Consider the following 14,980-nt stretch of genomic DNA (forward strand, 5'->3'; position numbering starts at 1 on the left):
AAAGGTTTTTTGGGTGAGATCGCCTTAGTATAAATGTGTCACAACCACCCGACACAGCCAGTAAGGTTTGCCACGTAAACTACAATTAGTTACTACTTCAGCACCAACGGTGTGTTCGAGAGTAAATCCACGACATTTACAGTTACTCAAATTCGCGCGTTGTTTACGTGACAAACCTTGCCGGCTGTGTCGTGTGGTGGAGGGTTAGGACACGTTCAGCCTTACACCATCTAACCCAAAAACCTTTATTATGAAAAACATTTCACTACTTGCAAATGATACACTACACACACACTATGATTTATATCAACTGCAACTCCTCAAGACCCAACCCCAACCATTGCCCAGATACTTCTTTAAACCTACATTCAGAAACAATGAGCACTTTTAATCATTGCCTGCTGTTGGAACAATTGCATCCAGCAGGTACACATATAAAAGATTGCTGCCGAGCTAAACCAGGACGGTACACTGGCGGTGATGTGACCAGCACCACATCACCCAATTTGACCACACTGATAACACAATGTAGCACGATTTTTGTTCCTGGGTAGTATGTGTTTTTTTCTAATTCCTTATGCCTCAAAAGTATAGAAAATGGTTGTTATTATTCCCCACAAACTTTGCTTTTCTGACCAGGACTTTACGTGAAGGAATGACACACAAATGCACACCACGTGTTCTCATTGAAAATACGTACATTTCAAAATATCATTGTCCTGGTCACAAAAGCAAAGTTTGTGGGGAATAATAGCCATTTTCTGTACTTTTGAGGCATAAGCAATTGGAAAATAGCACTTACTACTCAGGAACAAAAAAGAAATGTGTTACATAGTGTGATACATAAAGATACGATGTGTATTTACCACAATGCACTTCTTCAGGACATCATTGTGTGCTTATTACTAATTTCCGTGTCTTGCTTGAAACTTACGGTCTTGCAGCCTGCACTATCATTCTATTACGATCGGGTTTTTTTTTTGTATCTCTCTCGTCATTTACAGATGTGACTGACGTGGATTTATACAGCGCCTAAATGTGACTGCATCTCAAGACGCTGCACATAAACAGTGGGAGTGTTTATTTTACAGAGAGAAAGACGCAGTTAATCATAGAAGAGTTTGAGCCTGAACTTGCACACAATCAGGGAGTCGATGGCACTGATGGCTGGGTGAAGGGAGCTCAGGACTATCATTCGCTCGTGCAAATTTTTAGCCGTATATTTCTAACCGCAAACGTGCCTGAAAAGTGAAACTAAGCGAGCGGAATCACGGAGCGAACGTCTCGCATCCAAAGCGCGCTTTCAGATGCGCTTCTGCGGCCGTCTGGAATGCTCTTCCTTCCGACATTAGGAAGCCACTGGAGCAATGCACTTTTAAATCATCTAGAGTGACAAACTCGCTTCTTTGAAGCTGCTTTTCGTGGTTAGTTTGTTTTCCTTCCCCCCGCACCTCCGATGAGCATGATTGGCTACGCACGGTTACGAAAGAAGTTCAAAATACATTACATACATTGACCCTGTGACATTCCGGGGCGATTGCCGTGGGACTAGTCCAGTTGACGCACCGAGCACCGAGCCAGCGTGGTTCTACCCCCCAGCCGTGGGAACGTGGCACCAGCACACGCACGCCAGAGATTGAGCCTCCTCCCCCATGATGTGATCTCCTCGCAGGCTCACAAGCTGTTTGAGCTGCTCGGGCTGCAGTTCATCTACGTCACGTCGGCCGGGCGGCTCGTCGGGGCTGTCACACTTGCAGAGGTGGGCGCCACGCTCACCCAGCGTAGAGCCACGCTCACCCGATCTAGCACCACGCTCACCTAACCTAGCACCACGCTCACCTAACCTAGCACCACGCTCACCTATCCTAGCACCACGCTCACCTAACCTAGCACCACGCTCACCTAACCTAGCACCACGCTCACCCAATCTAGCACCACGCTCACCTAACCTAGCACCACGCTCACCTAACCTAGCACCACGCTCACCTAACCTAGCACCACGCTCACCTAACCTAGCACCACGCTCACCCAATCTAGCACCACGCTCACCCAATCTAGCACCACGCTCACCTAACCTAGCACCACGCTCACCTAACTTAGCACCACGCTCACCTAACCTAGCACCACGCTCACCCAATCTAGCACCACGCTCACCCAATCTAGCACTATGCTCACCTAACCTAGCACCACGCTCACCTAACCTAGCACCACGCTCACCCAATCTAGCACTATGCTCACCCAATCTAGCACCACGCTCACCTAACCTAGCACCACGCTCACCCAATCTAGCACTATGCTCACTCAATCTAGCACCACGCTCACCTAACCTAGCACCACGCTCACCCAATCTAGCACCACGCTCACCTAACCTAGCACCACGCTCACCCAATCTAGCACTATGCTCACTCAATCTAGCACCACGCTCACCTAACCTAGCACCACGCTCACCCAATCTAGCACTATGCTCACCCAATCTAGCACTATGCTCACTCAATCTAGCACCACGCTCACCTAACCTAGCACCACGCTCACCCAATCTAGCACCACGCTCACCCAATCTAGCACCACGCTCACCCAATCTAGCACCACGCTCACCCAATCTAGCACTATGCTCACCCAATCTAGCACCACGCTCACCAAATCTAGCACTATGCTCACCCAATCTAGCACTATGCTCACCCAATCTAGCACCACGCTCACCAAATCTAGCACCACGCTCACCCAATCTAGCACCACGCTCACCCAATCTAGCACCACGCTCACCCAATCTAGCACCACGCTCACCCAATCTAGCACCACGCTCACCCAATCTAGCACTATGCTCACCCAATCTAGCACCACGCTCACCAAATCTAGCACTATGCTCACCCAATCTAGCACTATGCTCACCCAATCTAGCACCACGCTCACCAAATCTAGCACCACGCTCACCCAATCTAGCACCACGCTCACCCAATCTAGCACCACGCTCACCCAATCTAGCACCACGCTCACCCGATCGTTTATTCAAATTCTCTTGCGATCTCTCACTGCCATGGGATGAAGTGTCCATTCGGATCTATCATACAGCAGTGCAACCCTTCAACTTATAGAACGTCCTTTGGAAGCAGACATCGCAGAGCTACTGCTGAGATTCCTTCCGGTGACCTCTGTTCCACACAGTAGAGGGCACCACTTCCCCACCTGCCCTGCCACAAAGCGCAATGTTCACGGTGTGCCAACTATTTAACTATTTTTTTCATCTTAAATTTAGTATAGAAACTATATATTTTTTGCAAAACCAAATTCAATTTAATTTCTTTGTGTTTTTATGCAGTCATTGGTGACCAGGGAGATATCATCCCACTCAATATACTACAGCACCCAGACTCAATTACAGACATTGGCAGAGCCAGTGGGGGGTGGGGTGGCACGTACCCCCCCACCCTCCAATGATCCGATCGAGATCCCTAATTTCGATCGGATCATTGGGGTTTATTAGTAACAAATCGGCATTTTGCGACCCCCACTGCCACTATGTAGCATATTATTATGTGCCAGGAGCTCTAAAAGATGATAGGACAATAGTCTGAGTCCATAATTGGCAATAAGTAACGGAAAAGCAGTTATAAGTGACTCACAGAATCGTGCGCAGTTGCGTATACAGCACACGACTTCCCTGAAGGCATCGACACCTTCAGCGAGCGCGATGCCGATCACACAACGTGGTTCGCAATTCGACCCTCGATCGATGGCTGGGCCATCGCCACACGCGCGTCGTCGAATAAAAAGCAAGGGACAAGTCCTTACTAAATAACAACTCCTTACTTACTAACAACTCCTTACTTACTAACAACTCCTATCATTTTTCATTGCTGGAGGGGTTGCCCCCCCCCTATCTGAAAATCCTGGCTCCGCCATTGATTACAGGTATTTTCCTTGATTTGAACCCAGGCTTCTCAGTGCTCCGACCTCTGGGCAACCCAGCCACCCCTTCTTCTTGAAAGTGTTTCTGGTCAGAATTTGAAAGGAGAATGTTACGTTTCTGTTCAGCTGAGTATTGCAATGGCCTGGGCTTGCTGCTGCCCAGTGCTAGACGGCCTGCTAAATAATGTGTCTGTCTGGCAACGCTGTAAAATGTCTGGAGAGAGAGGGCAGTGAGAGAGGAGAAACTGATTTAAGGGAGATTAAGTGACAATGCTGCCACGGTGTAATGGTCAGCACGCTGGACTTGCAATCCAGAGATCACCGGTTCGATTCTATCTCACGGCGCGGCAGTTGAAACGATGGTGCAGGTTTCTTAAATCTCCCCCCCCCACCCCCCCCCCCCGACTTTGTCAAATCTGCCCCGCAGCGACTTTTGGCGAGCCATCGAACATAAACGGCCACTGCATCACGCACTTTCAAATGTGCTTCCGTGGCTGTCTGGAATGCTCTTCCTTCTCCATATTAGGAAGCCACTGGAGCCGTGGACGTTCATTGAAAAACTCATTTCTGAAGAACTGCTTTTTGTGTTTAGTTTGTTGTTCTTCCCCGTACCTCCGATGAGCACGGTTGGCTACTTGCGGTGGGAAAGAAGTTCAACATACGTACAGTGATCTAGTCCATAGTCCCTACACCAATTGCTGCTGAACCATTTGCTGCCATGGACAATGGCAATAGATCACCCATTGCCACGGGTGCCCTTCTAAATATTTGCCTGGAACAGTAATCAAACAGCGCACGCACACACACACACGTGTCAGATGAAGGCAAAGCTAGAAATCATACCCTGCCACCAACAAACAGCATTTCGCATGCCAGAAATTGGGTTTATTTTTCTACATTTACACTCAAGGCATAACAGGTAAAATGGTAAAAGAGCAACCCAGGAATTGCTAGCTCACACCACTGCTGGCGGGAGGGCTTCCACTAGAGGGAGCTCTCGTGGGAATTTTGGCCTACTCTTCCACGATGACCAGACGTCTTTCCAGACGTCCGCTCAGCGTGGACCAGACGTCTTTCGCCGATCAAGTAACTGTGCTCTACCCATGTGTGTACCCTGCTGGTGGACAGAGAGGAGGCGGAGAGGGGATTTACAGTAATAAAACATTGTTCAATACTGCCGCAACAGGCGATTGAACTCGGAGGAAGGTTCAGAAAGAGGGGGAGAGGTTGTGGGCCTCCAAAGAACGAAGGATAGGACATGATTTGGACTTCTTGCCCGGTGTGTTAACCATCGCCACTCCGCTCTGTGTGCACAAAGACAAAGATCCCCTGTATAGCCGTATCATGCTGTTGGGGAAAGTGCTGTTAGCGAGCAGCTATGAAGGTCGACACGGCACACGATGGGGTGGGTGGCCAACACCACGCCCGGCCGCCTTTGTCTTCCGAGTGGCGATGTTTTTACACAATGCACCAGGTATTCATTTGAGGCTAAGTCGACCTAGGGGAGGCCCAGGATCGATTCAGATAATCGTCATTGGTTCTTGAGCCGGAATTGAACTCGGGGTTCATAGCACAGCACGCTAACTGCTCCACTGCCACTCACATTTGCATTCATCCAGCTCAAGTACTGCACTACCACAGGCCGACCGCACTGCATAACGTCCAGATAAGTCACAAAGAGTTCAAAAGAGAATCTGGCTCAGCAATTCTCTTGAACGGAAATAATCCATGTCAGCGATGTGCGGGAGATTTCACATCAGCCGATGTCCTTAACAAGATAACAGGAACCTTCAGTCCTTATTTCACTCGGTGGCATCAAACACCCCACTCTGTCATCTGCGTCACTCACTTACTGATGAACCCACTGAGACCCATCGGTAAATTACTTAAAGGGGAATTTCTGGCGGAAAAAAATATGCACTCGATTTTAGATGCATATTAGCGCAAAAGGGATCACAACAACAACAACAACCTCCGAGCAGTTCTGAATCCACACATGAATGCAGGCGTCTTCATGCCGTGCGAGTCAAACTTTTTTTCTAACCATACTTCACCACGCTACTCCGGTGTGTGTTGGTAAAGGCAGGACGGAGGGCAGAGGATGGTTTCTGATATCACTCGCCACCGATGTTAACCATTGACAGGAATCGAACTCGGGTCGTGGCTGGGTCGACCAACGCACAGCGCCAACCAATTCGTAACCCTATTTCATATTGGGATTACGCACCCTTGTGATACAGAACTGTGGAAAATGTTATTAATTTTCTGCATTGCATAATGCTGCATTGCTAATTATTGATGTGTATCGTTAGTGTATGGTCATTAGTTACTGTTTAGTATTGATTGAACATTTTTTTGGTCTTTTATTGCATGCATGTATATAAGTTGAACTTATTTTGCACCGTACGTAGCCAATAGTGCTTATCGGGGGTGGGTGGGTGGGGGGGAAAGACAGCAAACTAAACCCAAAATCACTTCCAAAGAAGTTAGTTTTCAATGTAAATGGAAAAGTGCATAGCTCCAGAGGATTCGTAATATCATAAGGAAGAGCGCCCAGACGGCCGCGGAAGCGCATCTGAACGCACACGATGCAGTGACCATATAAAGTCCACGTGTACAGTTACATTATTGACACAGATTGAACGATTTACATTCGTAGAGGGCATTTAAATACCACAGCACCTCGTAGCAGCTTACATTAATCGCATCCCATCTCAACCATTCCCATTTAAATTGTTCCGGAGCACGCCATGCAGTGGTCCGTCTTTGCTCGATGGTCAGCCAAAACCCTCTGAAGGTTCTCCCTTGAGAAGACAGACTTCATTGTCAGTGGCCTCCCGCCTGATTTTTCAGAAAGCCGATCGATTCCAGCGTGGCGGAGAGAACATGACGCGCGAGCAACGGGTTGCGACCCGTAACGGGGAGCGCGTCTGCTTAGTGTCATTTTCTTTTCTCGTCTCTCTTTCCCCTTTTGCAGCTGCGAAGGGGCATGGAGGACCTCATAAGTGGCAAGATCGTCCCGGCTCTGATGTCGGCTGTCTGACGTGTCGTGACTTCCCCAGCTCGAGCCCGACGCATCGTTGCCAGATCATCGCTTGGTATAGTTTAAACATAAAGACCCCAAGTGAACTGTTTATGGAACGCGTTTCCGGACGAGGCCACTTAATCACCACACACAGGACGAAAATGACTTTTGTGTAGCTGTACAACCACCCTGCAGGCCAGGCAACATGGTATTATCATCATTACCGGCCACGATCGATCCACTGCTGGATGAAGGCCTCCACCAAGCCATCACCGTCTCTCACGGCTCTTGAGATTCTATCGGGCTGCTGCACACACACACACACGCTCATTTGACTGCTCCATCTCCGCGGCGACGTTAAACCTCATTGGCTGCCACTCTGCTGTTAATCTCGTCATCCTATCTGCGATGTGTCCTGCCAAAGCCCGCTTAATTTTCTCAACAGTCAATACAATGTGTGCATTATCCGATCCGCCTGTTTCCCTCCCTGTCTCTCATCGTAGGTCCGAGCAAGCACCCGCCTCACCACGATTCTTTGCCCACTTTTTCAGCTTTCATCCCATTTTCCTTTGTCCGCCTCCATGTGTCTGACTTGTGCGTCACAGCAGATTAACACGCACACAGCCGATTAAGTAGCATTATCCTTTGGGCACATTGTACGTTCCTTTGCATTGTTAAGTTCATGTTTTTTTTTTTACGAAAGCGCTTCCAACCACGTTCCCATCCTTGTAATCATTGTCTCTGGCGTTGTATTAACACCGTCGTTTTGACGTTGTCTTAAAGTGCAGGTGATCAGCCGATACGAGAGACCCCTACATGGGGGTCATCGATTGTTAAAAGTGGATTCTCATTCCCTGTAGGCTCCGTGCGTATGCCTTGTCAGATATAGCTTGTGTTCGTACATACACAGTATCCGGAGCGTTGCTTATTTAATGTAACAATTTGCTTTAACGTGATTTAATAATTGTTCAAGAATCGCATTATACCAGGTTGCCCACTTGTCAGGACACATCGTGTTATTTCATTTATTTTAACACTTGCATTAAAACATTTGAATTGTTTATTCTTTAAGCTAATATTATTTCTATTATCATTAATAGTATTTATTTTTCTTCTTCCCGTGGGGGTCACCTCAAATCCGTCATTTAAAAATCTGGACCGAGACACGTGAAAGAATTGAGAAAACAAAACATTATTTATGAATGTAAAAAAAAATCTTACTTGAATTTCCAAATAAAATGCATGCATTGATATTCATGGAATTCAGTTTAAGCATTTGTTAAAATACATGAAATAACCGTCAGTCATTTGTTACAATAAATATGACCCTGTGCCCTGACATTTGGACCACCCTGCTGAAAGTGTTTTGGTTACATTGGTGGTGAACGTAGCACCTCGAGTGGCTGTGTGAGCCAGTGTGAACCCGTTTCGTACGACGTAGAACCATTGACTCTCACACGCATAGTTCGGTGCATTAGCTTGAATATTGGAATGCAATTTCAACAATTAATTGATGTATCCCGACATGCCTTGTGTATATAAACAACTTGTCTTTTTTTTACACGTGTCACTTCTGAACACAGTGTTCAAGCCACCGCAGTCAGCGAGCCAAATCGATTTGATAGAAACTTAACCTACCAATATGTAGATTAATATATTTTTTAATGAATATTTTTTTTATTTACATATTCACTTTTGCAAGAGAGGTCGCGAACACTATCATTCATCAATAATGTGTTTTTTTATATATATGATTAGAAACATGTATAGATGTTGAATTTCTTTCGCACAGTACGTAGCCAACCATGCTAATTGGAGGTGCGGGGGAAGGACAACAAACTAAACACAAAAAGGAGCTTTAAAGAAGCGAGTTTGTCAATCTAGATGATTTAAGAGTGCATTGCTCCAGTGGCTTCCTAATATCGGAAGGAAGAGCGTTCCAGAGGTCCGCAGAACCTCATCTGATGCCGCGCGATGCAGTGACCACCGTCCTTGTTGGATGGTTCGCCACTGCTGCGGGGATGACCGGAGATTGTGTGACAGTTTGCGATGGAATAACCTCGGCAGCCGTGTTGGTTACTGGCTACTTGCTGTTTGGGGCTTTTGGGCCCGTTTTAAAGTTTCAAGTTTAATTTGGTTTAACCAGTTGAGAACGCAAGAGGCCGCGGATGAGTCTGATTTTGCAAGAGTCGCGGTTGTTTGGCGCCCGTACTGCTTATTTCTTTTTTTTATTCCTGATTCAGAATATTACACACGGATGCAATGTTTAGTTTTATTAACATGTGTGCATGCCCCTGTCCAATAAATAGCTGTGTATGCAAAATGTAATGAAATATACAAAATATACAAACGCGGTTTGTACATAATAAATGTTTTATAATCGTGATATGATCAAGATAATTGAACAGACGTTTGGGTGATTAACGACACAATGATTTGGCTTTAATTACAACATTGACATTGGTCATGTTCTTTCCGCAAGTTTCAAAATAGCAATGCCATTATATTGTCTTGACAAATCTAGCCAGAATATCCGCTTACTGCTACAAAACCAAAAATGTCACATCTTAAGTCTTCCAAGGTTAGTGACTTGAATTTTTTTTTGCCAAATCCATGCCCTATTTTGGTGCTTGCATCGTATTGCCGCTTTACCCACGCAATTCTATGACCTAAATAGTTTCCGATCCTGGCATGCGTTAGATGACACGCATTACAGCCCAGTTATTCTGAAGCTGCCATTCACAAAATAATCTACAGCAACAAACCATTCCGCCCACTACCGCCCCTATCCGCTGTTTAACCTCCTTGGTTTGGCGGGTGGCTCGGGTTGACAGGGCCTGCCCCCCCCCCCCCCCATCTAAAAATTAATCACCGGGCTAGCGTTCACACGGAGCTGCAGCAGGACAACCTCTCGAAGCCGGACTTGATGAGAGAGCACAGGGGTCACTTAGCTCCGAAATCGACTTTAAGCATCGACTTTAGGAATCGACTTTCAAATTATTTTTCTCACGTTTAAGGCCCTGAATCAGTGGGCTCCTACATATCAACTGTCCATCTGTGAAAACTAATGGGCATCTGTGAAAAAGAGCTTCATAGATCACCGGATTTCTCCAGTATAACTACATATTACTCTTTGGATCTTTCGGTAAAGTCACGTAGAAAGAATTCACGAAGGCTTCGAATCTAGTTTAAATACATATTCTGATTCTGATCTCACAGATCCGCATACGTTTTATGTTTCACTGCGATAACGTAGATCTGCTGATTCTGTTCCACTACTCATTATTCCGGAGACCAGGATTTGTTGCTCTGTGGGAGACGGAGCTTTTTGCAGCTCCGCAATTGTGGAATTCTCTTCCTCCTCGGTGACTTAGGGAATCTTTGAGTCTGTTACATCTTAAACCTCACCTGTTTTTACAACGGGCTTTATCCGTGACTGAAGCTTCATGTGATGCGCCTCGATGCCTTGTGTGCATTGCGCTGTCGAAAACCGAGTTTATGAGCATCATTATTTTTGATGACGATGCTGCCAATCTGTGAATCCGTGCCCCTTGTACGCGCCCGTCCACTACGCGCTTCTCTCGCTCCCTTCGTTTTCATTTGAGAGAACTATTTTGTAAATATATTTTTGCCGAGTTGAAATACATTTTCACACGCATGTTTGTTTCGTACGTTTCAGCTCACAAGAAGGTTTCCGCTCTCGCAACCAATTACAGGTTGTTCGCACGCGGCCGTTGGAGTCAAACTATTGCAAGTCTTCTGCGCAATGTCCCAGATGTGCCAGCCTTTTGGCTTTGACCTTCATATATCATCTGCTTTAAAGAGCAGTGCACGGCAGCTGCACTGCCTCACGACTTGACCTGAGCGTGCAAGCACAAAGGTCTTCAATCTTCCCTCATTTGGTCTCCACTCAACAAACAGACAAACAAACCCCAAAAAAATCTCCCGATCTTCGTAGCTAATTTTTCGACCCAACCCTACATGATCCATGCGCGTGTCCGTTTACACGCGCATTGATGAACTCCCACGTGGCTTTGTTTTGGCTGCTCGAGGATTCTCACCCTTGGATTGTGTAAATGCGCACAATCTGTAGCGTGACCTTGTTGTAAAGGCGGCTGCGGTGGTGGGTGGTAACATTAAAAAAAACGCAGAAAGGACACAACAAAGTCTATGCTAAATTGAACGTTATGGAAATGTTTAATGCCAAGCGGAAGTCACGAGCAACGAAGCGGCTCGGGGCTTGTCCGTCGTGTGCTCTGGTCTGGCTCTCACGCAGACCCCCATCCCCCCTCGCCGACTCCCCACCCTCCGTGTGTGCAAGGAAACGGCTTCGACCGCTCATTCGCGAACTCTCCATCTTCTTCTTCTTCTTTGGTTCTTTCGGTAAAGTCACCACGTAGAATGAGAATAAAATAATAAATCGATAAAATAAAATAACACGATAAAATTCTCACGACGTTTCGGCCACAACACAAGCGGCCTTCATCAGGTGAAGGGACGAGACTGTCTGGTAGGACAGCGCTGGAGTGAAAGAGCCACGTTCAGATCACGGCCTTTAAGCTGTGTGAGAGGAACAAAGCGCCTTGACAAAGGAATTAGCATATAATTTTGCATTGAAATGGCTGAATGATTAGCTTGTGACTGGTCACAGAAATAGCTATGTTAAAAGTTAAAGCATACACATCCGTCTTCTGTCCAGCCAACGATTGAGCACGGAGTGTCTTATCATCACGCGAAGCTTGCGCATCACGTGGTGCAGAACGCCGCCACCGGCGTTTAACGTTGTACGCACGCAAAATCTTTCTAAGCCTTCAGGATGCAGGTGTTGGAATGGGTCAGTCCCCCCTGCTTAGCAACTGGACTGCTCTGTTTCGCGCAAAGCAACGAAGCGTCCATGATACAGGTATTTGTTTGTTTTTTGGGTTAGATCACATAAGTATAAGTGCGTCGTTCAACCCGCGACACCACCCGACGCTGCCAAATAGTAAGATTTGTCACGTAAGGGGGGCCATCCATTGAGTAAATCTGTCAAAACTTGACCCCTCCCTGTACGCACGCGGACTTTTTACACCCCCCCCCCCCCACGAATCCTATAGAACGGCCGATATTTAATCCACGCAGAAACGGTCAAAGATTAATAATATTTACGTCTTTAAGCAAACACATTGTCCACCGCCGGACTATCCAACTAATTTGAAGGCCAATGTTGACAACATTATTATCGAGGCTTCACCCCCCCCCCCGCCCCCGCCGTTTCCTATGCGTACGCACATTGTCAGTAGAGCCCCCCATACGTGAGCATACGCATGTGGGTTAACCCCCCCCCCCCTCCCCTCTCCATGCGTACGTACTAAATGGATGGCCCACAAACAGAACGTGCCAATAAAGCGTGTTCATGTTTCACGTGGAGCACAAGGGCCAAAACTACCGTCAGATGTATGAATGGTGTAAAGTGAAGGAATGAAACTAAGCTCAACTATTTGTGTTTCTTACCAGGTGAGACCCACTGAGTTATAATTTGGACAGAAAGCTTAAAACATCCGATGATGACAAAAAACAATTTGCGGTATTTTGCTCATTGATGTGAGAAAGAGATGGCCTTGAGAACAAAAGTTGAAAAATCCACGTTCGCCAGACGTCGTAAAAACTCGGACGGGGGGAGGGGGTGGCGGCGATATTAAAGTACGTCTTATTTATAAATGCGGCGCTTACACATCTAGACTGTTTATACATCGATTCGGTTATATCACGCGCCGTGCAGTGTGCATGGACAATGTAACGCACTTGTATGTGTACATTGTGGCAATAAGCAATGTGCAAGTGTTTAATGCGTATTTTTCAACATTGATTTTGATGGCAGTTCATTTTCTTTCTGAAATTCTAATGATAACTTTATTAATATTCATATTCTTAGCTCTTTCGGTAAAGTCACGTTGAAGGGAAACAATAAAATAATAAAATATATTTAAAACAATAAAAATTCTCACGACGTTTCGACCATAACACAAACGGTCGTCATCAGGTGATCATCACCTGATGACGACCGTGACTTTACCGAAAGAGCTAAGAATATGAATTACTGCAGTCACGAAAGCTTTAAATCAAAATTTAACATTATTAATGTTGGACATACACAGCCCATTTGACAATCCACTGCTGGATGAGGGCCTATCTCCATGCACCACGTGACACACCTCGCCACGCTCCTCAGTGGTTCATTTTACTAGTAATCATTACCAGACCAACATTTTGTAAAAATAAAGCCAACACTTATTGACATATTCTTAGTTTTTTCGTTTGAGTTATGGTCGAAACGTCGTGAGAACTTTTTATTGTTTTATATATTTTATTATTTTGTTGTTTCTCTTCAACGTGACTTTACCGAAAAAACTAAGAATATGAATTACTGCAGTCACGAAAGCTTTAAATCAAAACTTATTGACATATTAATAGCACCCCTATTATTCACTCATTTGCATGCGCGGTTGAATGGTGATTCCATCGAATTTGCCGATGACAGCCCTTCGTGCGCTCCCTCTGCATCGAGCTCCTGTTGTGTTGACGACGTAGGAGCCAGATTGCGTTATTAGGGGAATTTATTTGCGTCGTTTCCCGTATGACCGTGTCGGGAGCGATAGCGTAGCGACTCTGCGCTACGATCCCGGCGACCCGAGTTCGATTCCCGCTCACCGCCGACACCGATGACGATTATCTGAATCGGTCCCGGGCCCCCCCCCCTAGGTCGACTCAGCCTGAAATGAGTACCCGGTGCGGTGTGCTAACATCGCCCACTGGGGAGACAAAGGTGGTCGGGCCTGGTGCTGGCCACCCACTCCTTGGTGTGCCGTGCCGGCTTTAAATAGGCGCTCGCTAACAGCACTTGCAGCTTCTTGTGTTTAGTTTGTCCCTCCCACCCCCCACCCGCGAACCTGCGTTTAGCACGGTTGGCCGCGTACGGTGCGAAAGAAGTTCAACGTACATCTGGGGCACCTTGCATCACATTGTGATTTTTGCACACAGCGTTAATATACGGTTGCTGTTTCTTTTCCTGGAAGATTTTTGTTACTGTTTTTTTTCCTGGATGTTTCTTTGTTCATGTTTTTGTTTGTTGCGTTTGCACCCGAGTCAAGAGCCTCGCGGCTCACAGGGCTACACCTAAGAAATTAAACTGAAATGAAACTGAAAAACCTTTGTCTGGTGAGGCCCAACTCTGGAAAATGTTTGAAATTCCAGACCAATGGGCAACAGCACTGGCAAGAGACGAAGCGGTTCTTGCAATCGCGACAGCTCTTTAGGCAGCCCGCCCACACACCCAGGATGACACCTCGCAAAAGACACCCTCACAATTTCCAACTGTAAGCGGTTTTCATGGCACATCTGGGACATTGCGCAGAAGACTTGCAATGGTTTGACTCCAAAGTTCCGCGGGCGAACAACCTGTTATAAAATAGTTGCATGAGTGACGTGAATCCATTACATAGAACGTACATGAATGGAACATCATCGGTTGCATATAGCACTTGATTCGATGTGTGTGCCGTTTTAGAACCAATAATAATGAACCGATACATCGATACACCCCTAAACGATTACCGTCTAATCGCAATTCTCCGCTCTGAGTGTGTTCATGCATTTTCAGATTGGTTTATATCTCTACAGGTTGGGGGGGGGGGAGTTGTAGATAATCAGAACATTGGAAAGCAGACAAGTGAAACATGCTGTACTTGATTGGAATTATTTTAAATAAACCGAATATCGAAATCTTAAACGTCCGAGGACTCTGTGAGATGCATAGAAGGCAGAGCCAGCACTCGGGTGGGTGGGCTTACCCTGCACCAACAAATGCCCCTCCAAGTTCACTCTCCTAGTTGAATCACTAACACGGTGCCCCCCCCCACCCCCCACACAAGAGCTCTACAATTCCCCCCCCCGCCCACCATGAGCTGATGTGATGAAGTCCGTCAGATTAAACATCCTGCAATACATGTTCGATAAATTTGGCTCAGTGGCCGTAAGCATAGGCGGGAGTTGTTCCAACGTGTGTAATTG

At 46.4% G+C, this 14,980-nt stretch overlaps 1 protein-coding gene across 1 annotated transcript in view; it reads left to right on the plus strand.

Annotated features, from left to right (window-relative positions):
• LOC116946972 (chloride channel protein ClC-Kb-like) overlaps positions 1-14,699 on the plus strand; it is an 80,426-nt gene extending 65,727 nt beyond the window's left edge. Inside the window, exons 18-19 of the mRNA XM_032962277.2 lie at positions 1,673-1,759; positions 6,884-14,699. Of these exons, the coding sequence (XP_032818168.2) occupies positions 1,673-1,759; positions 6,884-6,949 (153 nt within the window). The 3' untranslated portion in view covers positions 6,950-14,699. The remainder of the gene's footprint in view (positions 1-1,672; positions 1,760-6,883) is intronic.
• Positions 14,700-14,980: the final 281 nt, after the last annotated feature.

The sequence above is a fragment of the Petromyzon marinus genome, chromosome 28 (assembly GCF_048934315.1).
Source record: "Petromyzon marinus isolate PM22_M1 ecotype Great Lakes invasive population chromosome 28, UKy_Petmar_22M1.pri1.0, whole genome shotgun sequence".
NCBI classification, from domain to species: Eukaryota; Metazoa; Chordata; class Hyperoartia; order Petromyzontiformes; family Petromyzontidae; genus Petromyzon; species Petromyzon marinus.